Raw genomic sequence first — 24508 nt, 5'->3', positions numbered from 1 at the left:
GCTTGTCTATTGTAGAGCACATTTATGCACACACACTAACCCTAGGCTAAATTAGACTAGCCAGTTAACCATGGAGATAACCTACAAACTCCACATGAAAAGTAGTCAGGTCAGAATTCCAGTCTGAGTCTCTTTAGCAACAAAAATGTATACTATATGCTATATCTATACTTATACTAAGTTTTTATATATATATATATATATATATATATATATATATATATATATATATATACATAAGGTTTATATATGTCTATAGGCTCATTATCATCATGTGTACAGAGTACAGTAATATTCTTACCTGTATATGCTAAACAACATACAACATGTTTCTACTCTCCAGAGTAAGTAGTATGTATAACTACCTTACCTTCCGTCAGATTTCCATAACACTTTGTCATAACCCAGCAGCATAATAAAAAGCAAGCAATGACACATATATATGTATACAGTATATATAAATGTTGGTTGGTTGGGAGCATGTGCTGATACATGTTGCTGCACCCACCACACAACGAACCACCTGGATTGAGAGCCGAGTGCAGTGAGTGACACCTCAGCAGCACATTGGAACAGTGTGAGAGGTTTTTTATGGTGGCTGGAGTACAGTTTTCCCTGTAAGCTGGAGGACTACTTGCAGGGCTGGATGCAGATTAACAACGAAGCAGAGGCACTTCTGGCGTTTATGGACTTCGAACCGGCAACATTTTGAATGAAACCCATTTCAATTCCTATATCATGTCATTCATATGTGTTGGTGCATAGCAACTGAAAGAATTGCTTAACAAGTAAACACTTTATTTTCATGCCACAGGCACCAAAGTCTAAATATCCGAACAACTGTGTTTTGTTTGTTTCTTTTATAGATTTCCCAGAATACAGTCTGACTAATGAATATTGTCGTAAGCATTTTCTGACTGGACTGTTGCTTCGAGAAGTTGGCTTTGCTCTTCAGGAAGACCAGGATATTAGACATTTGGCTCTCACTATTCTGAAAAACCTTATGGCAAAACATTCTCTAGATGAAAGATATGCCGAAAAGGTAAGAAAGTTTTAGTGAGACTGTAGTACTTATTCAAGTGAGCAACAATGGACAGGATCCCATTCCTTCACATGGTCCACTGTCACACTGACATACTTCTTGTTGCTTTTTGAAGCTGTAAATGTTAATTAAACAAATTTTTAAAAAATTGCAGCTTGTTATAATAAGCATTAATAGTAAAAAAATACCTGTTGCCTAAGTCATTTTTACATTTGATAAAAACAAAAAAAATCTAATTGTTTCTCCATGGAAAGCAAGGCCTTACAACTTAGAATTTCAGGGTCCAGTTGAGCAGTGAACTGTGGTGATTCATTAGTCATTTTTATTACATTTTCAGCTTCTAGATGCATGTTTATTTAATTCCAAAAAACAATTCCTTAATTTATATTAAATTTAAAGTTGCCTTTTCACACACAGACAACTGACTTTTAGTGAGTGAGGGCCACCCTTTTTATCTATTTTTTTCTGGGAATCTGTTTGCTCTCAAGGCATTTGGCAGTCGCTAGAAAATGGGACAGCATGTCTGTACACTGACAAGCAAATGGAAACAAACCCTTTGCCAAAATGAACATTCTTCTTGGTAGTGGTGACACTTATTAAAACCATGGTTTGGAGGTTACTGTTGTCTTTAAATCTCTGGGTGGAGCCCAACCTCAGCATATAACATCAAAAGATTTAAGGTTAATTTACGCAGAAGTCCTGGTAAGAAGGCAAAGGCATAAGGCATCTGACAGGATGGAGTACACTTGATGAATGTCTCCAAATGGATAAAGTGGATAAGAAGCTCAGCTGCAATCAAGGCACAATAATAATACACAGTTTAATCTAAAACAAATCAAAATCAGCAAAGATGAGACCAGTAACGATGCAAAGGGTAACACTTTGTTGATGGGGGGTGTCTAAATATGTGAGCTCTTTCAATTAACATTCAATAAGCCAGGGGTGCCCACACTTTTTCGGCTTACGAGCTACTTTTAAAATGACCAGGTCGAAATGATCTACCTACATTAAAAATTATATATATGTATATGTGATAATATATATATATATATATAATATATATATTATAATATATATATATATATATATGACAGATGGGGGGCGCTATCGACCCCTTGAACCCTCAGACCACACGTCAGACCCCAGGTAAAAGTCCCAATAATTAAATTTATTATAATAACAATGTGCACAAAGCACCTCCACTCCACAATACTCCAATAATCACCATAATAATCAACACACTAATCAATCCTCCACTCCCAGCAGCTCTGTTCTACACCCTCCCAACTCGGTTCAGTCTGCTAGGGTTTCCCATAGTCCTTTTATAGTCCCTGACCCAGAAATGTCTCTGACCCTCAGTCCACGTGACTTCCTAGCACTTCCAGGTCAAATCAAAAACTCCTTCTTTCCTTCAGCCCGGAAGTACTTTGTTTCTTCCGTCCCCGTGACTAGGGAGTACTTCTGGGCTATATGGAAAATATAAATCTTTGTTCCTCCCTGCAGCATCCCCTGGCGGCTCCCACTGCATCCAGCAGGGCTGTGAAGAAAAACTCCAACGTCCATTATGCCCTGCTGGAATCCAGGGCCCCTCCATGTTGCAGGGAGAAATCCATCTAGCGATGTAGAGGGAATGGCCGGGATAAACTGCCAGCCATATATCACAATATATATATATATATATATATATATATATATATATATATATATATATATATATATATATATATATATATATATATATATACTGAGTATACTTTATTCATAAAATATATGTTGTCGTACCTTGCATAACTGAATAACCTTTATGGCACAATAATAATTCAATCTGCGGTGGGTTGGCACCCTGCCCGGGATTGGTTCCTGCCTTGTGCCTTGTGTTGGCTGGGATTGGCTCCAGCAGACCCCCATGACCCTGTGTTCGGATTCAGCGGGTTGGAAAATGGATGGATGGATGGCTAATAATTCAATACATTTATAGTCACTACAATATTTGGATTTAATAATCTTCATGTGGAAAAAGGCTGATTTGCATAAATAAGTAGAGCCGAATAATGCAGTCAAGGAGGTAGCACATTTCCTCATGTTTGGGTACTTTTCCTCTGTGAGTAAGTTACAAAACTGTCCAAGAGCCCCAGACTTCAGCTGAATGTCATCCTGTAGTGTCAACATCTCATCCTCCACTGTAGAAGAGTTTTAGGTGAAACAGTGTTGCAATTTTTGATGCGGGTGAATCACCCTCAACATCTTCCCTAAATGGATAGCACTTAAATGTAGTGATTGGCTCAAGTAAAGCTGAGTCTTGAAACCGTCTGTCAAAGTCTGACAGGCAACTTTCAATCTGCTCTGTGTAGCGTATGCTGTCAAGTTGTGCACACGCCTTCCATTGCGTCTCCAGCTCTAACGCAAGGTTTTGGATGTTCCCCAAATCAAGATGCTGCCGCTTTGAGGACAGATATTGCATTCTTCGTTTGAAAGCATTGACTGAGCTAATCATATTGACCATGGAGTTTCCTTGCAGCTGTAAATTAAGCTCATTCAACATGTTGGTCAGATTGGAAAAAAAATGCTAAGTCTAGCGGCCATTGATCGTTATTAAGTTGCTTGTATTCTGCATATTTAATGACAAGGAGAAACTCCTTTTTCTCTGGCCAGGGGTCTTGAAATCTCAGCAGGAATTTCTCCCTAGCCATCTGTCTCAACGAAGGCCTGTTTTATCATCTCTCCATCTTGGAAGGACTTCTTATGCTTAATGATCGAGTGACTCACCCAGAATGATGCTTCGGTGTGTCTGCCTTTGCTTTTGAATTCAGCCGAGTGAAAAATGACAGCTGTCCGATTAACTGCGATTTTAGTTCCCTCTCCTTTCTCTTTCTCAGATCGCTTTTCGGAAGGAAGTCATTTTCATAGTATTTATGAACAGTTCGAAAGTGCTTTTCCACATTTTCCTTCTTTGGAATAGCAATGAAAGATTGACAGATCAGACAAACGCACTTCGATTGTGACATTGTGAGAAAAAAAATCCTCTTCCAATTCCTCATCCAGCTCATACCCTCCCCAAACAATTTTTTTTAAAATCCATTCTTTAGTCGATATAAATTGGAAGGCTAACTAGATCACAGCCAGAGTTTTGCAGTAGCTCGCGTGTTTGATCATGCGTGCAGGATGACCAGTGTGTTAGAAGAAAAGAAATCTCAGACTGGCCGCCCTGTATGTCAATCAAGTGGCAAATGCCATAGGGAGGATATATGATAGACTAAAGTTTAAAAAAATTTTTTTTTGAATGCAACGCAATCTACCTGCACTACCTTCGCGATCGACGCATTGGGCACCCCTGCAATAAGCTATTAACAATAACAAGGTGTGTATCTGCCAGCGAATCATGAAGACACATTGCACACAGAAGATGCTGAATTTAAAAGTTAAAACTGTGTTATAACCAAAAATGATATTGTTTGAAAATGTAATTGCATAAATGATGCAGTAGGCTTTGTCAGGTTACAAGTGGTTGCAAAGTCAGCATTCCTGTTGTCCTCTGCTTAAGGCTAGCATCAGACTGAGAAAAATACGCATTTCAAATGGGAGAGCTAATATATTGTTTTTTGTCAAATTTGTTACACCATAATAAAGACATTTTACAATATTTTAATTTGTTTTCCTATATTGATTTATTATTTTTGATATTACTCATTTTGTTTCCTGTAAACTCCATAATGCTTATTTTTACTTTACAGAAGAGACAGGAAAGAATAGCATCTTTGTATCTACCTCTGTACGGTATGATCCTTGATAATATGCCCCGTTTTTTTATGAGAGATATCTTTCCATTTAACTTCACATCTTCTGATCAGGTAAGTTTTAATGGTATGTAGTCATGCTTTTATACTAAAGTGAATATTTTCAGTAAATTTAATAAAGCTAATTCTAAATGTAAAAACTGTGATATAAAATATAATATTTTATTGTAATCGTTAATGGTATGTATATTGATACATTTGTTTGTGAAGTCATAGATTGAGACTTCCTGTTTTGACATATTTAATTTAATTAAGCCTTAGACTTTGGCTCAGGTGTCTTGAATAAGATGCAGGAAGAAACGGTCGTTGACTCCAAACTTCAGGTCAATGAAAATCCTAGGAAGAGCAAGTGCTCCAATAGGAAGTCTGGTAGTTTGGAAGAAGAGCATCTGAGAAGGCTTTTTGCAGTATACTTTAGTAGAGCTGAGTGTATTTGACACCAGTATATGGGATGATCTACATGTAGTAAAAGTACTGCATTAGGGAAGCGTCCAAAACACTAGAATTAACACTATTAATTGGATCCAGAATTGTAAAATGCTCTTTATAACGGTCTTTTAAGGTTATTCAAGATTTCTTTTATCACTTTTTAAATTTCAATAGCATAAAACATAAAATACATATCTAAGTCTTCATGGGTTTACCTCTAGTCCTCTGGTTTTCCTCCTGCATTCCCAAAGTCTTGCATGATTCCAAGTAAGTGTGGGTGTGTTCATGAGCAGGCCCTGTGATGGGCCATCATCACATCCAGGGCTGCTTTCTATTTTACACCTGATGCCAATAGGCTCAGGTCCCTCTCAGCCCTGAATGAAATTATATAGTTTTGGGAATATTTTGTTATGCCTCATTATAAAATACATATTATGTATTAAAATACTTTAGAAATTCATTCCTGTAAGAAATGTAAAGCAGATCCCATGGCCTGCCATCTCTATACCAAATCAGAAAATGATATTTATAGAGATTAATCTGCAATGTCTTTCATGTGTTATTGAAATGTCATCTTTTCATAACCCACCTAGATAAATTTAATTAAATCCATTGGCATTCATGGAATCTTATAATTCCTTTCGTCCATTACCACCCAGAATATTTTTAAATAGTAATGCCATTGTTTCTATACTCAGATACAAGATCATTACATATAAGAAGCTTTCCCTGCTTTAAAATATGTTAATCCTGTTATACTGCCTACCATACCCTATCTAAATGCTCAGTGATATGTGGAAAATTAATTGCGTTGAGTTTTAGAACTGCAATGGCATTGGAAAACATTAATCTCCAACAATATTTTTTTATATGAAAATGCAGGGCTCGAGGGATGATTTAAGTGTGACAGGAGGATTACAGAGTCACATGGCTTCAGCTCTGAAACATGCAAACTCCGTGGATACTTCCTTCTCCAAGGAGGTCCTCAATTCCATCACAGGTGGGAGATGGATTTAAAGTTGAATTTGAACATAATGCCAAAGATTATACTGCAGTTCTCACTTAATTATGAAGCCATTTTAAAATTGATTGACAATCTGTTTATGCTAAAGTGTGGGAGAAAAATGTGTTAAGCACATGTCGTTTTTATTAGCAGTCATTTTCTCCAATGCAATGTTAGTCTGAATGAAACATTAAACATTTTAAGTTTTGTTAATCTTTTGAGCTATGGACTAAACTCTCCTTAGGTCATAAACTGCCCTCTTCTGGCCACATTACACTTTACTGTTATTGAGCTATAATTGACTTTTCAGGCAGCACTGACATAGTCTGAAAGTCAGTAATGAGGAATACATACAGTAATTTGTGTTCAGAACACTTTCAGTTTATTTATTTTAAGAAATCCACTTGATACTTTACTCTGTTATAATTGTTGTTCAAGACCTCTTGAATTTACTTAAATCCTGATAATATTAAGAGTGGTTTAATTGTTGATGTTTTTGTCTCTCACAACCTTCAATGTTTACACTGTAACATTTGTAACTCAATGTGGTTCACCTTATTCCTATTAAATGAATTTAGTGCACTTTTAATGTAAGTGTAATTGTAGTATTTTGTAGTGCATAAAGGTACTAATAATGTCATTAAAAGAGTGTCATCATGCAATATATAAAAACACAGAGGTAGAGAATGAAAAGGCATAGTTTCAAATGTATATTTCAGTAGTCCTAAAATGTGATTGTTTATTTTTTATTTTCCATTCTCTAAATCTGTGTATTCCAGTACAGAGTCACAGGGGATAGAGGTTGTTCCACCCTTATTATTTTAATTTATTAATTCATGTCCTAAGTGTAACTTTCCTGGCCAGGATTGTTAAGATTAGTCCTTGAAGATCTGCATTCATGAGAACTCAATGTGTCCCACAGGACTGAATTACAGTATGGGGGGTGATAATGGAACAAGAAGTGCCAAGTTAGAAGACACACTATAAGAAAGTTGTAGGACTATATTAGTGTTAGAAAACCTTTAAAGCTTCAATAATAGTAGCCCTACATCAAGTCATTGTTTGGAGTTTACTCGTTCTCCCTGTGTCTGTGTGAGTTTTCCTTAAGACCCTCTGTTTCTTTCTTCCCACACCCTAACATGTGCAGGTTAGGTTTACTGGTGATTCTGTATTGGCGCCGTATGGTTGTGGACTGGCATCCTGTTCATTGCTGGTTCCTGGATTGTGTCTAATGCTAACAAGATAGGTTTAGCCCCTCCAAATCTAATCTGGAATAAATTTATTTGAGAATGTTAAACATTGTAACAGAAAATGCATCATTAAATTATGTGAATGAAATTCAAATTGTATTGTACATCTTATAGTGTACCTGAATGACATATAATCTTAAAAAAAAAAACAGTTTTCTGCATATAATCTCCCTTGTCTTGTTAGGCAAAAAACTACCTGTTTAGGAAAATAGCAATTAGAGACACTGTGTCCTTAAATTGGATACATTTGTGTTATTTTATTACAGTAACTATTTCATTCAATGAATAATTTGCTGTCTTCATAACAACCATTCATGATGTGAAACACAGAATCAGTGAATATCCCATAGCACCACATTCCATAAAGGGGTTTGTTTAGTAGCCAATCCTCTGTTTTAAATCCTTAATCAAAGTGGTAGTGTTCTTACTTGACAGTCAGTCAGCTGTTGTCCTTTTTTGAAGTTTACCTAACAACTGCACAGACAGCATTTTTCCATTTAAAGTAAGCAAGCTAAACATTAAGGTAGTTAAATTTGTTAGTAGTGAAAAGTAAGACACAAGATGTACAAAACTTACTTGTAACTAACATCAGGCTTACCCTTAGCATGTCTAAAAGGGACTGGACTGTGGAAATATGGATGAAGAGTTTTATGTTACAGGTTGGCCACAGAAAGGCTTTTAGAATGGGAGTATAACTGAATAATCTGTCTTTATCACTAGCTGGAGCCTATCCATTCAACTATAAAAACATGCTAGTCATCACAGAGCACACTCATACTCACACATACAGTGATTTAATCTAGGACTCCATCTACCCAACTTCACTAACATTATGTTATAACTTAAAACATGTATGATCTTAATACAGTAAGGCTTAGAAACCGCCAGTGCTTTACTAGTCACATGTCTTCAGATTGAATCATGCATGAGAAAAATGGTCTTATTTGGTACACCTATCCATTCCACTTCTCCTAGCCTCATAACGAAATAAATGTTTTTTTTCCAGTTTTCCCAGTAACCTGAGACTCAGGAGCCCCATCTTGAAGATGTCCTTTACCTATCGGTCACCTGGAATTTCTTAATAGTGTTTTCTCTATTGTTAACAGCTTTTTCATCACTGGCAGTATCCACAGCGAATCATGCTGACTCTAGAGCCTCTTTAATAAGCATTGAATCAAACCCAAGCAATAGTGACAAGAACAGTGAGAAGACAGATACTTGCGAGAAGGTATTTATAATGTTCTCAACAGAAGTAACATATAGCGAGCTGGAAAGAAGCAAAGATTCCTTTTAAGTTTTTACTTTAAAAACAGTTGTATTTATTCAACTTTTTGTATCAGTTTAATTCAATATTGATGAAAATGTGAAATACTGCATGTGTCATCTTATCGGGTTAAATCTGAATAGTGCTTTTTTTTGTGTGTCCTTTTTACAGTTTGCAAGGCCTTTGTCCTTGATCGGATCAGCTTTACGATTTGATAAATTGGACCATGCAGAAACCAGGAGTCTCCTCATGTGTTTTCTTCATATTATGAAAACTATCTCTGAAGGTATGGTATTGGATGGTGCACTTAAAATTAGTCCATACCAGTACAGGCAGGCTTAACTTGTATCATTCTTATTCTGAGAGCAATAGAAGAACAGAAACGGTAAATAAGTAAAACATTCACATTAATAAATGAAAAAAAGATTTTATTTTTATTTCATATACCTTATATTCCTAGAAATGGCACAGTTAGAGAGTTATACCTGTAAATAAGTCATTCAAGGTAGCATCATTCTTGTGTAAAAAAAAAAGTATGACAGTGGAACAGAGAGGAAGGAGGAAACATGGCAATTACACATTGGTAGACTTTTTCATATTTCACTTAAAGACTCGCCTCTTCTCTCTTGCATTTCGGACAGCTTGACTGTAGCTGTATTCTTATTTGATTCTTTTATTTTTATTTTACTAATCCTGATTATGCTATATAGCCAGTAGCCATACCACCTGCACTTCAGAACAGAAAATCCATCTGTAGCTAAGGATGTATGGGCCTGACCAGTGCTTGGATGGAAGACCATCTAGGTAGAGCTTGGGTTGCTGCTGGTTTGGCATATTCTCTGACACCCAGCAAACTGTTACATTTAGTGATTGGAGGAATAGAAACTTTATCAGTAAAGTATACATAGAAGGTTAAAAACATAGGAATTCATGTGTGATATGAAGCACAAAAAATGTAATTGGTCTGACAACATACCTAGTTGCATTGAAATGAAAAAATATATTTATATTTCTTTTAAGGTAAGCCAAAAATAGAAGCAATACCTAGTAATATTTATAAAATGAAACAACTGAGAGTTTTTCTTTACGATCTTTTTCCTGTTTCAGATGTGATGGTATCTTACTGGCAAAGAGCAGTTCATCAAGAGATTTCAGATTTTTTCAACATTTTAGAGTAAGTATGGAATGCTGGCCTTTTTTCCATAAGTTTATGCATCCAAGCAAACCTAATTTATTTATATAGGGGTATAGTGGTCAGTATTGATGCCTCTTGGACACTGGGCTTGAATGTATCCAGTCACTATCTGTGTGCAGTTTGTTTCCTATGTCTAGATGGGCTTTTCTCCAGGTTTTACAGTTTTTCTCCCGCATCCTAAAAATGTGTGTTGGGTTAATTGATGCTTCTAAATTGGCCCTATGTGGGTCTATGTTTGATGTGTTTCAATGGGCCTTGCAATTGATTGGCAGGGGTGGTTTCTCCATTGCACCCCATGTTATCGGGGTAGACTCCAGTTCCCCCATAACCTTTAACTGGATTAAGGATGTTTGTAAATGTTACATATGCATAATTTTATTGGACAAATGCCATATGTGTACCTGCAACACCTGCAATATCTAATGTATACTTTTACATTATATGCAGCGTAGACTGGTAATAATCTTGGATAATTTCAAAAACCTAAGTTTCATGGAAATTTTAAATATGATTAACAAATGCATAAATTCAGTCAGTCAGTATAGCTCAGCATCATAAAAACTAGAAATTATTAATGGATGTTAATCCGGCTTACAGTATAGAGTTAACAATATCTTAGTCAGGTTCAGGTCAGCTCAGATAATGTTCAGATGAAATCTGTTATCATTGTATTATAGAAAATACTCAGTCCTGTTATATAAATTGCAATTAGCTTTTTTTTTTAATTTGCTAAAAAGCTAGCTGTACATTTCATTTCCATCAGCAACTTCAATAATAATACGTTTTTTTAGTTATTTCCACATTCACTTCTAGTAGCACAACATAAAAATGAGTTAAATGTTAATATGTGTTAGGTTAAGTGGAAATTCTAAGTGGGCCCCATGTGAGTGTGTGCAGAGGTTCTGAAGTGGACCAGTGCCTGATTCCAAGGGGAGCTCCTGCATTGTGTCAATCCTGCCAGAGTTGATTTTGAAGCAGGTTTGAGACTGTTGACCTGTTTACAAATTAATAATCTGCCCTACATCTTTCAGAATTTCTAAAGAACCCAACCATTCATCATGTCATTTTCTAACCCGCTTAATGCAGACAAGGGTCGTGTAGCTGGAGCCTGTCCCAGCTAACTTAAGGCACATAGCAGGAACAGACCCTGAACACGACACACATTAAGCTTTGCCAGTCCTTCTGACCTGCATGTCTTTGGACTGTGGGAGGAAAGTGGAGCACCGGGAGGAAGACTACACAGACACAGGGAGAACATGCAAACTCCACGCAGGGAGGACCTGAGACGTGAACCCTGGTCTCTCACTCTGAGGCAGCAGTGCTACCAATGCACCACTGTGCTGCCCGCAAGCATTTGTGTATAAGTTAAATTGAATTACAAAGGCAGTTGAAGCACCCTACTTATTGTTCCCTAATGATCTGCACACATTTCAACTTCTCATGTACCACTAATCATTTCAAAACAGAGGGCTCTTTTAAGTAAAATAGGCAAATATTTAAAGCTATGTATGCAGAGTATGCATGGGTCATGCAAGATATGATCTTAATTTATCTTTATTTTTTTTAGTTCAAGGTGAGGCTCATACCTTCTAGATCTGCTTATAACAGCCTTCCTTTTTACATGTACTTTTTGCTAGGGAGTGTTATGTGGTATGATTTTCAGTGACCACTCGTCTGAATGCCTTTAACTACATTTTGTTGCTTCATTCACCATGTACATCTATATATATAATTCACTAAGTCCATGGCAAGCAAAACGCACGCAAGACAGAGCCAAGACACACGCAAGACAGAGCCAAGACGCACGCAAGACAGAGCCACGCCCACCAACTCACAGAGCCCCGCCCGCCAACTCTAACCCTCCTCCTGAGTCCACCCTCACTCTCGAGGCACGCAGCACCTCACCAAACACCACCTCAGTCGCTTTCGTCTCTGCTACAGTCCACATGCACCTCTGAGCCACATTGACCTTTCATTGTTCTTTTCGGTTCCGGCTGCTTTTCTATATATAATCCACCAAGTTGCCCAACCATGGGATACGCACACACGCAAGACAGAGCCCCGCCCGCCAACTCTAACCCTCCTCCCGCATCATGGAGTACACACAACAGAGCCCCGCCCGCCAACTCTAGCACTTACTGTCGCCAGTTGCATTAACAAGCAACCTTTGTGGCATCACATGCATGTACTTACACTGACGACAAATATGACAGCTCTTCCTCACAAACAAGATTTCGCAAGACGGGAAAAACGTAACACCTGCAACATTACCTTCACATTGTTTTCCTTTTATTTCTGATCCTGTTCAACAACTATGTGGCGACATCGACTTCTCAACTGTGACTCCGGAACAACTCAGTACGTGAGCTATATTAAGCATCACCTTAATGAACAGGTACTGAACCTTATCCCTACCGATGAAGTAACTTTCACCAGCATTGACTCCATCGTCACAGACGATCCCGCACATCAACTTTCATTCCCCGAAGAATTTCTTAGCAGTCTTACTCCCACTGGCATGCCTCCGCATAAACTCAAACTTAAAATTGGTTCAGTCGTCATGCTTCTCAGAAACCTCATGCCAGCAAGAAGTCTCTGTAAAGACACTAGACTGACTGTTACCAGCATTCACCTCAATGTACTAGAGTGTAAAACAATCGCAGCTGCTACCTCACAAACTGTCCATATTCCCCGGATTTCCCTGACCCCATCAGATTCAAATTTGCCTTTTACTTTTACACGCAGACAATTTCCTGTTAGATTGGCCTTTGCAATGACAATTAATAAGGCGCAGGGACAAACTTTCAAAACGCTATGCCTGTATCTGCCAAAACCAGTTTTCAGTCACAGACAATTGTATGTTGCTCTCTCCAGAGTTCCATCTTTTCATTCACTCACAGTCGTTTCCTCAAACCCACTCCATTTGGACAACTGTGTCTTTCAGGAAGTGTTCATCCATCCATCCATCCATTGTCCAACCCGCTGAATCCGAACACAGGGTCACGGGGGTCTGCTGGAGCCAATCCCAGCCAACACAGGGAACAAGGCAGGAAACAATCCTGGGCAGGGTGCCAACCCACCACAGGAAGTGTTCACCCATCAATAAATAATTATGCGGCGTATGCTATGCTGTGGGTTGGCTAGTAATGTATAAAACAATAGTAGTATTTTTAAACAAATTAACAGTGCAATGTTATTTGGTGTTTAGCATAATTTCTATTATTGTTCTTTTTTTGCCCAGTTAATTTATCAATATATGAACCTTAATTATAGTTGTTGGCAACTAAATTACATTACAACTAGTATGAGGAGAAGCAAGGTGTCCTGTCCATCATTAACCTCAGGGAGTGGGAGTCTCGATATTGGAGCTAATCTAGAAGACTGAAAAAGCTGGGATCAGAAGGCAGAGATAGAATTTGAAGATGGGTCTTTTAAAAAAGTTTTAAAATATTCTCCATTTCTAATACTAATATGTGCATACATGCAAAAGAATCAATGAAGAACCTTCTCCCAATCCCCAAAAAATAGGAGACAAGGCAAAAAAGGAAAATGTGTCAAATTTCAAAGAAATGTCAACCCTGTATGTTGATATATGCACATGAAAAAGGTATATACTTCTTTGACTTTGTTAAAGATGGCACCATTTTGACTGCAAAATCTTAGTAGAAATCCAAACATACAATGATTAAAATACTTTTTCTGACTCATCAAACACCTTCTAACTCTTAACAATTCAGAAGGTGGCCATTTCAGCAAGAGTAGTAAAAAAGGAAAAAAGAAAGTTTACTTCAAAGCTACCATTGTCCTTTACTTTTTTTTCCACAGATTATGCCTTCAGCATTTCAAATTTTTGGGAAAGAAACACATTGCAAGGTATGTCATTATATGCATTAACTGTGAGTGAAACCCACATGCATTTCTCTCCTTCCCTGCTTATAAGCTTACTTTGCATTCATTCATTAGTTATGTTTTGTGACAGTTTTTAGTCACAGGTTACGGTGTTGAAAAACAACCAGTTAAACAGTAATGCTGGATTTGGCCTTTAACCACATCTTTTAAAAGTCAGTGCCAGTTTTATGAAAACTGTGCTCACTTGTCTCTGATATAACAACCACATATAACTCAGTAGTTGTGCCAGACTTTTACGTCATATTTTCAAAATTTTAAAATACATTTTCACACAGAATTTTTCTTTATAAAGTTAGTGAGCAAACTTAATATCAGAAGGAACATGATGTGCGACACCAGTGATCATTCACAAGATGTGGGAGAAGCATTCTTGAACATGAGAGACACATTTTTGCAAATATAAATGAATGCATTTCTTGAGCATCATTACTGCTCCTGCTATTCCACCTGCAGACTCTTCTTAATGTCCACCTCCCTACCCTGCCTTACTTGCTTTAAGCAATGTGTTCCACTTTGCTTCTCTCTTACATTGCGCTGCTGCTAATACCTGCCTATTAACATTTATCATGACAATAATTTACCCCTAAAAGTGTGTCTTTTGATTTTATTCAATGTAACAGGAAGCTAGCTGCAGCAGTAAAACTGGCTCAGGCCTCGCAGAACAATGGCACACTCAAAGGCTCTAGTACATCCACCCAAGCATCCAGTATTATATCACAATGGTAAACCTTGGGGTTTTTACTCAGGGCAGTTGTATATGCAGTTGAGAGGTATTGTATATTATGTGCTCTTCTTGTGAAGAATTTTGACAGTTAAGCTGAAATGACAGATGAGAAATGTAAATTAGAAATTCTTACCACCCCACTGCTGTCAGTGTCTTTTGATTTTTAATTCCATTTTCATCCCCATCCCTTTATCTCATTATGTGCTAACTGACAAATGTTTTATGTTATTGGTGTACTTGGTGACATATGATATGCCCAAAAAAGCTTTCCAAGTTAAAAAAAAATTCATTGTTTTTATTATAAAGTGCCTAAAACAGCAAGAGAATTTTGTTGAACAAGTAAGTTATATGATGTATGTGGAGTACTACTAAATAAACTATAATATACTTGTAAATAATGGAATGTATTATGTTTGGGGAGTATTATAAAATGAACTTTTCAATAAAATGACAAAGGATCAGAACTTTTAAATGAAGTATCAAAATTTATGTACATTTTATATTCCTAAACTAATTTGTTCCACATATTTACTGAACGTAATCATTTCCACTAGTTTCATTTTCTGTGAACAGTATATTTGGACCTGTAGCCCAGTCTTGTTATATAACACTTCCTTTCAGAAATTCAGTGATACTTTTGTTTTACCAGGATGCACTCCACCCAAGAGGGTCACAGGCATAGCCGCTCCCAGACCATGCCAATTATACGTGGAAAAAATGCACTTTCAAATCCTAAACTTTTACAAATGATGGAAAGTTCCAATAACGCATCCAGTAAGTGTTCAAATAACTTAGTTATATATCTCATCCACAGCAATCATGGGTGTAGAGGCCCAACATATTTATTTCTCACAAAAATTACCAAAGAGGATTAACTAAGAAATATGCTGACTAATTTATGTGAAAAAATGTAAACATCAAGTTTGCTCATTTCATACATCGACTCATTACTGTATTGCTAACTTAGACTTATCACAGAACAAAGTATTAAATTGACTTTTGTAATGAGTGAATCTGTCCTGTTGTTTGAGATTTCTTCTCTTCCACAGACAGTAATGTATCTGAAACTGACAGTGTGAATCCTACTGCTATCGAAGCTAATGTTTCAACCGAGGTCTGTCTTATTGTTCTTGATATTCTAAATCTCTTTACACACCACCATCGGGTAAGTGTAAATAATCAATTTTTTAATTTATGAGGAGTTTAAAAAAATTGTACATTGCAATAACAGAATTTGATGGATGCATGGCTAGATATGTTAAAAATGAAACTGAGTTGAATTTGATGTAACTAACTTACAAAATCAATCAAGTAATCCATGTTTGTTTAATATTATACCTTTCACAAAGAACACGGTGAAACTCTTAATTTACAGGGGAAAATGAACAACCTGGGAAGTGCCTGCACATATTTGAACTTCACCTGAGAAATGTCAGGCAGTGAACTGACTGTAGAGGAGTCATTTGATATTAATGGTTGATAAGCAGTATGATATAAACCCCATCAATGCATTGGAATGTAATCATTTCATTTATAAATGCTTTATCGGGTAAATAAATCACTCATTTTATACTGTAGATCTGAAGAGAACTGTAGCCTTTGAATTTTGTTTGAATTCCGTTTCAAACTGAATGACTTTCATGACAGCACTCCAAATAGATTGTAGACTTTGAGGTTGAATAATCATTATGTTGGCTTTTTTCTTTTTACATTAAAGGTTTATTAACCAGTTTTTACCTTCCCTTTGTCTAAATTTAGAAGCAGTTACAGCAAGATGACGGCCAGAACTCACTAATGAGGAAAGTGTTTGATACATATCTTCTCTTTCTGCAAATTAATCAGTCTACAGCCGCACTGAAGCATGTCTTTGCAGCTCTGAGACTCTTTATTCAAAAGGTAATTCTTCAAATTCTGCAAAATCTGAATAATTATATATTTTTGAACACACAGGTTAGCACATCTAAACTCTAGAGTCCCAGGTTCAAATCTCAGTGGGAGTGCCCTTTGATGGACTAGTGCCTGATGCCATGAGACCCATGGGCTAGAAAAGGAGTTAATAAACATATGTTACACAGAGTGGCTATTTTGTTTTAAATATCAAATACTGCTTAACATTTCTTCCCTGAAAGGGTCACATCCAGATCTGACACCACTAAAACAAAACCTTTCAGTTAGCTTACACTGGCTAGGAACATGTTGCCTTCTGCAGGGTTCAGGTGTTCTAGCATCCATCACAATAGGCTGCTGTGGCTGCTACTATCTACAGATCAAGATCACTGATTGGTCAGTCAGTTGAAGAGCTTGTTGCATAACTTTGAATAGTCAAGAAAAAACAACCTTTTTCTCTGATTAAATGAAGATCCTGTTTCACAGATTTTCAAATTGCAGGCCTCCTGACTAAGTGTACAAATTGGTGCTAAGGGTAACTTTGCAGCAACGCAATGTTGGTTCCCCATGTTTCTAATTCAGCCATGTGTGATATCTGTGGTTTTGCCACCTTTTCTTATGTATTTTGAGTGACCTGAACTGGGCTGACAATTTCCACAGAGAGGTTCTTCTTACAAATTCCTCTTGCTGCCAGGATATATTCCTGTTCATCACCTTCATGAACTGGACAATAGTTTGAAAATGGATAGATTTAAAGTAGCAGAGGATAGATATGACTTACTGCCATATATTAGGGTTCTAAAGAGCTATGTCATGTACATCATGTCACATATTAAATCAAATTGTATTATGCATAAAATGAAAAAATGCAATGAAAAAATGATTAATGCTAAAACAAGTCATGACACAGCAAGATTTTAATTAAGAGTTTTAAGTGTGACAGGGCTGCTGTATATTGTAAATACATGTAACTATAAAGACAATTCTGTACTATAAAGACAATTCTGACAGGCCTTTTTCATGTAGTTTTTTCTTTTTCCTTATTTAGTTTCCTTCAGCATTCTTTCAAGGGAAAGCAGATCTTTGTGGATCCTTATGTTATGAAATTCTGAAATGCTGCAATCATCGATCTAGCTCCACTCAAACTGAAGCCTCAGCCATGTTGTATTTCTTCATGAGGAAAAATTTTGAATTTGCCAAAAGGAAATCTATTGTCAGATCCCACTTGCAGGTGAATGACGATGTAACAGGGCAGACAGTTTTTACTGCTATTAAAGATTATAATTTAAATATGAAGTATATGATGATTCCTCTTAAATTTAAATTAACTGGACTTCTGCCAAATTGTCATACAAGAATTTGTGCTTTTTTCAATCAAAATAGGAAGAGCAGTTGTAAATAAATATACCTTATAACATTCAGAAAGGTTCAGAATTTGAAATGGTAGTTTTAAAAATAATGAAGTATCTGTTTGATCATCTAGTAAATAATGAGATGCCGAATAGTGTTAATTAAGCAGTAGCTAACTGTAAATATAATGATCAGATAAAACAAAAAAACATTAAAAAATAGTCTGGGACAAAGACAACAACTTCCTTGTAAAAGAAAATGACACGCATGGTAATAATACTGAAACTGTCAAGTATTGTCACAGGCAATTACTGAATATTTACTAATTCTCTTCTATGTATAGTTTTTTTTGTAAATGAATGGCATGTGTATGTGTTTATAAAGAATCTATAAGCATGTCTGCATAAGTATAGTAGTATTGCCATGTGTACAGAATTAAGTGAAATTCTTGTTTGCATGTCCAACCAACATGCAACACTTTGTCATTCTCCAGCTATGATAAACAAGAATGTATCGTCATGTATTTTCCATTGAATCTGGCCTGCTTCTTTTAGACACACTGCCAAAATTCATCCACGTTTAAGTATGGATTTGCTCCCTAATTTGCTGTTGCTTTCAGATCTCAAGGATGTTTACTAAACAAGTGTGTTTAGTGTATATGCCTGTGCATCTGTCTGTGCTTGTGTGTACATTATCATGTGCATGTATGCATATGCATGGGTCTGTGTATCATATACTGTATTTCTCTGAATCAGTGTGCATGTGTGTGTGTGTGTATGCAGTACCACTATGTATTTACCTAACTGAAAACAAGAAGTTACATAGAAAATAAATATTTCAAAAGTTGTAGGGAACACACAAGAGAAGGATGCTCAAAGGAAGGATTAACGAATCAAAGTACAATAAACAGAAAAAAAACAGACAATAAAAAATTATGTTTATCCTACATGCCAGTGATTCACATAAGGAAAAGCCAAGTGTAATATTAAAATGGCTGAATATACAATATTTTAATTTTTATATAAGATTTTGAATTAGTAAATCTAATTACTCTTTCATGATTGGATTGAACTGGTAAGAAATTAAATGGTTTTCTGGGAAGGTGATAGCACTCCAAAACCTTTCTTCTGCTTTGTTTTCATACAGGTTATCAAAGCAGTAAGCCAACTCATAGCAGATGCAGGAATTGGTGGTTCTCGGTTCCAGCAGTCTCTTGCCATAATTAATAACTTTGCCAATGGAGATATACACCTAAGGGTAAGAAATCATTTCCCTATTTTTGTAATTCTCCATGTATCAGTTCTTAGCTCTGTTAAATATTTAAGCAATCAGAGTAAGATAAGTGCACACTTGCCTTGAATTTTGCCATCACATCTTATCATAATCTGTATATGTATCTGTGTTTTATAGTGATGGAGATACCTCTTAATGCTCAAACTACAACATAAAGAAAATGTTATTTTTTTGAGTACAGAGAAGAATAATTAATGTCAAAAGAAAATAGTTAATACAGATTCTTGTATGTCTAACTCCACATTTTTAGTCACACTAACTTTCTTAATGCTGGACACCTTTCCCCATGCCTATGAAATGTTGTTCCTCTTACTTTTTACCACTGTGCTCAACTGCATCCCTAGCCGAGAACCACAGCTCATGAAAAATCTGACTGCAGTGTAGTGCTCTTGATGAATCCTCTTTTTATCCTGAACCAAATGTACATTTAAAGGGGCATGCACTACAGAATCTCAATAAGCTGTTTTTCCATCATTACAGCTTCCAAAGCGTGTGTTCTCATTTGATTTGCATGTCTTGTTATTTTTATTTGTGCATATGGTAAATCTTGTGCCTGGCCTGAAACTGAATCTGGTGCAATAACTGTGCTTAAGTGAGTTATTGAGTCAGATATTGTAGTTCTCCTGTAATTGGTAGTCACTAGATTTCCCAAGGAGATCCTATTACCTAACCAGAATCCACTTTTTATTTTTTGGTCTAGCCTTCATAAGTGGCCAATGGCCTTGTATAGAAAAGATAGTGAAGCCATAATTGCAAACGTTATTTTTATTTTATTTTCACATTGTTAACATCTTCAGCCTGTGAAAAAATAGTTCACATCATAATGTAAAAAAAATGACTTTCTGCTACTGGATGCAGTCTGGATCCATTTAAGGGACAGGTATGTAGTCTCAATTTTAGATAGCTGATGACACTGGAAGTGACATCTAAAATGTGTATAGATCACAACATTTTATTTTTGAGTCAGATGAGTTAATTGTCAGAAAAAATAAAGGAGCAGTATACAGTATGTTCTGTTAGACAGTGAATACCCAGCTAATATAAAATAATCTTTAGGAAAGAAACTGCTTCACATTGCTATTTTAAACATTAGCATATCTGTGACTGTGGCTCCTTTAAGACCAGATTTTGAGCTCATGAAAGGTTCGCATTCTCTTAATAACATAGTATGACATAGTATATTTGCAATTTTAGACTTCCATTTGTGTTAATGTGTATGTAATATTGTTTTCCAATTACTCTTGACTTAATGGAGTGCATGTAATTCCTAATGATTTGCTCTTCTGATTTTTTAGAACACCTCATTTCCAGCAGAGGTGAAGGATCTGACCAAAAGGATAAGAACTGTGTTGATGGCCACATCACAAATGAAAGAACATGAGAAGGACCCAGAAATGCTTGCAGATCTACAGTACAGTTTAGCTAATTCATATGCCAGTACTCCTGAACTACGCCGAACTTGGCTAGAGAGCATGGCTAAGGTCCATGTGAGAAATGGAGATCTGTCAGAGGTAAATTCGCTAAATAGCTAGTCACTTGGCTTTGGCTTCATATTACTGGAAATGGTTCCAAACTATACCCAGGAAGAAAATAAAATTTGATAGGATGGCTTTGCAGTTTTAAGAGCTGTTCACAGAACCAGTCTGGCATCTGTTTGCAAATTCAGAATATCTCCATCCCATATTAGTGCAGTCAGAATGACAAGAAAAGTCGTGATGCCCAGGTGAGGAGACACATAAGTTTTAAGATGCAAAAAGTGCAAAGTGTTTTTAAAAAACAAAACAAGAATTAAAGTGTCCACAGTGCCTTAATAAATAGTGTCCATGGAAAAAACTTGGTCCTGGTCTGGCCTCACTCTCTTACTCCCTGTTTCGATTTCAATCCTCTCCTCTACTTAGGCGCTCTGCTCTTTTTACATTGCGTGGCAGCAGCCTCCGCCGACATCTTGCAATCACCCTACCATTAAATGGCAAACACCACAGTAAGGCGGGTGAACGTGCCTGCCGACACTGATTAGCACACATGTTAAGTAAAAACTCTAAAACAAATAAATATAAATTTACTTAAACATCTAATAAGACAAGCCACACCCCAAGACAGATCAAACTGATACTGAACAAGTCAAGAAAAAGTTCAATATCTGCAGGGAGAAGTTTGTGCAATGTGGTACACCATAACAGTGTTTGTAAAATGACGTGCTCTCACTGCCTTTGATAATATAATAGCTGTTCCTCTTTTATGGGTGACAAAGTAGTGAGTTTGCTGCTGCTTCACACCTCCAAGAAACTGTTTTTAAACCCCCTCCCCGTCACTGTCTATGTAAAAACGTAGTGTTTTTTTTCATGGTACACTGATTTGACACATACATACAGCGTAGAAAAGCAGGTTACTTTAATTGTCAGCTCTTAATTGGCTCCTTGTAAGTGATTCTAGGTGTGTACTTGAGTATGCCAAATAGCGGATTGGTGCTCTGCTCAGTGCTGGTTCCAGCCTTACCCCATCCCAAAGAAATGCTACAGCTTCCTTCCAGGTTCAGGAAATGAATGAATATTTTTGTTTCATAAACTCATAATAATAAGTGATTTAAAAATATGAAGTATAATTGAAACCCCTATATACTTTAAGGAATGTTAACCACAAATACTAGAACCCAATGATATTGTTGAACATTTACTCCATTTAATCAAAGCACATTAATTTTAGCTTTGACAAAATCAATTCTGTGTAGATTTTACAAAGAAACAAAAGGAAATTGTTTGTCTTCTCTTTAGTAAAGCCCAGTTTGCAAGAGCATATTTCATTCTCACCATTAATGGAGTAAATTAGGTGATCTAGAAGCTTGAGATGGGTGGTGGATGGAATTTAGAAGCTGTTACGGTTCTGAGAACATATGAATATGTCATTTGAGGCTAAATTGCAGAGCCTTAATCAAAATGGCCTGAAATGGACTGGAATATCATTTCAGCACTATGGCCCCTTGGTTATGTTATGTGAAAACTGTGTGGGATAGAATTTGTCAAGAACAGAGGCCTCTTCAACCCCCTTTCAAATAATACTGCAGCAAATGATCATCCTCCAAATCTTTGATTATTTGGACATTATGATAAAAGCACAGAGTGACCCCCACAACCTTCTGTATGGCTTGCCCCAGTTGCCCAGACACCACAGAATCCAGATTGTTGAACCTAAAGAGGCTCACTGTGTATTAAGTAACATGAGGAATATTATGCTTTTTCATTTTTCTTCATTCACTGGAGAACATATTGTATTTTTCTTTTTTACAGAACATTAGCATAGTATCTTACATTTTACTGCCCTTCATGTGAATCCGCAATACCATTTGTCAGATGTAGATAAAAGTTTGATAACAAATATGAATGCTTTTTTCATAAAAGATGTTTTTTGTTTGCCAACTGATAATCTTTACATGTACTTTGAATATAGTTTCTCCAGCTCTTAAACTTAAATTAATAAGCTATAGTTATCAATATCACAATATAGCCAATAAGCCAAAAACATCATTGAGAAGACTTTGTATGCTGTATTTTCAGGCTTATAGAAAAGGAAATTATACATCCACCAATCTGTATACTGATGCAAATTTCAGGGTGTCAGTAAAGAACCTTACCTTGGGTCTAAGCAAGAGCAAACTCTAAGTGGGACCCCAATTCATCCCAGCGAATGCTTATGAACACACATGACCACAGTGTTAAGAGGTGTCAGTCAGCCTAACACCGTTATGTTTAAGATATGTGAATGTTGAGAACTTAACTGTAGATTCAGATCCAATGTTGTACTGTATCTCCGTTTATTTTTTACTGCAGAATAATTTTTATCATAAATTCTTGTGACATTGTTAAACTGCAATTTTGTGCTTTCTTTTTCTTATTTGCCACCATATTGAGTCTAGTCATAACACCTGCTTCTTGTTGTTAAGAACACTTGTAGCATTTTTCTGATCTGATTTTGTATGCTTTTTTTTATTCGTGTGCTTTATAAATTTTATAGTTATTTTGTTGTCATCCTCGTGATGCTACTTTGTACCTTTATTGTTCTATGACTTTTGTGTTGTTGTTTTAATGGATGTAGTTATTGTGTGTTTCTGGTCACTATGATGCTACTACATGTTTGCTAAACTCATGTTGTGCACATGCCATGTAACTAATGACATCATGGCTGCCATGATATAAGAATTAGTGATGTATTCTCAAGTGACTTGTGTTATGATTTTTTAATTGTTTTTCTTTAATTTCAAGCTTAAATCTACAATTATGAGCATCTTATGTTTTCAGGGATTTTGTTATATGGAGAATTCAATTTTATCACCATTTTTACTTTTATTATTTTTTTTTTTGAAATAGTTGATAAGAATTAATTTTTTTTTCATACATCATAACTTTGAGGACAGTTGTTTAAGGTTACTGCGGTGGGTTGGCACCCTGCCCAGGATTGGTTCCCTGCCTTGTGCCCTGTGTTGGCTGGGATTGGCTCCAGCAGACCCCCGTGACCCTGTGTTTGGATTCAGCGGGTTGGAAAATGGATGGATGGATGGATGTTTAAGGTTACTACCCTGGTTTGTACCAGAGAATGATCCAGAAGTGCATGACACATGCCATCATCGTCGTGACAGTTTAAATTTTAGCATTGTGAACATCCTGGTTTTTCAAGACTGTGGATGAAATGTGAATTATTAGTGCTGTTTGTTTTTTCTTTGAATATTGAGACATTTAAAGTTTTTCACTTTGAGTTTTGATTAATATACTGGATTTTTATTCATAAAATCATTTCTGACTTGGGGTTTCTTTTTGCTAATAATTTTGTGGTACATTTGCTTAGTGTTTTAGGATTAGATCTTCAATATAGTCTACCTGGTTTTGACCCCTCACCTGGTTTATTCATGACTGCTTTTGCATCTCCTAACCCTTTTCCTTTTTGTTTTTGTGGCTTGTGATTTCTTTCCATCTGTGGGAAAACAATTTCATCAAAATACTTGCTACAAAATAGTAAATACCAGGGAGTCGTTTGGTTTTGACTTAATTTTGCATTTGTCAACAAGTTTTGGATCTCGCCTTGGTTTTGGTCAATAGTTATTAGATTTACCTGTATTGACCCCTCACATCAGAGCCATTCCTGGACTTTCCTTAAAGCTTCACCTCTGCCAATCTTTTACTTTTCTAAGGGGATTTACTCCCTGCTCGCTTCGCTTTCTTTGTGGTTCTGCCACTCGCATATGGGCATGCGGATGTACAATTTAAACCGATTTTTATTTTCATAGGAATTGTTACATATGCAACAATGCAACGTTTAACTTCCTGAGATTGAATTTGTTTCTTCTTCTCTTTTAAATAAAATTACTTTTTCAAATGTT

The 24508-nt window shown here is 36.4% G+C and overlaps 1 protein-coding gene across 1 annotated transcript in view; it reads left to right on the top strand.

Moving 5' to 3' along the window:
- The window catches only part of dock10 (dedicator of cytokinesis 10), a 264702-nt gene that overhangs the window by 203902 nt on the left and 36292 nt on the right, over positions 1–24508 (top strand). Inside the window, 14 exon segments of the mRNA XM_028794429.2 lie at positions 867–1042; positions 4774–4890; positions 6148–6265; positions 8625–8746; positions 8954–9068; positions 9890–9956; positions 13803–13850; positions 14507–14608; positions 15260–15384; positions 15660–15775; positions 16369–16506; positions 17546–17728; positions 18994–19104; positions 20436–20651. Coding sequence (XP_028650262.1) covers positions 867–1042; positions 4774–4890; positions 6148–6265; positions 8625–8746; positions 8954–9068; positions 9890–9956; positions 13803–13850; positions 14507–14608; positions 15260–15384; positions 15660–15775; positions 16369–16506; positions 17546–17728; positions 18994–19104; positions 20436–20651 — 1754 coding nt within the window.

Source organism: Erpetoichthys calabaricus, chromosome 2, assembly GCF_900747795.2.
Source record: "Erpetoichthys calabaricus chromosome 2, fErpCal1.3, whole genome shotgun sequence".
Classification (NCBI taxonomy): domain Eukaryota; kingdom Metazoa; phylum Chordata; class Cladistia; order Polypteriformes; family Polypteridae; genus Erpetoichthys; species Erpetoichthys calabaricus.
The sequence above is the reverse complement of the archived record's forward strand: the minus strand, read 5'-3'. Positions and strand labels throughout refer to the sequence as shown.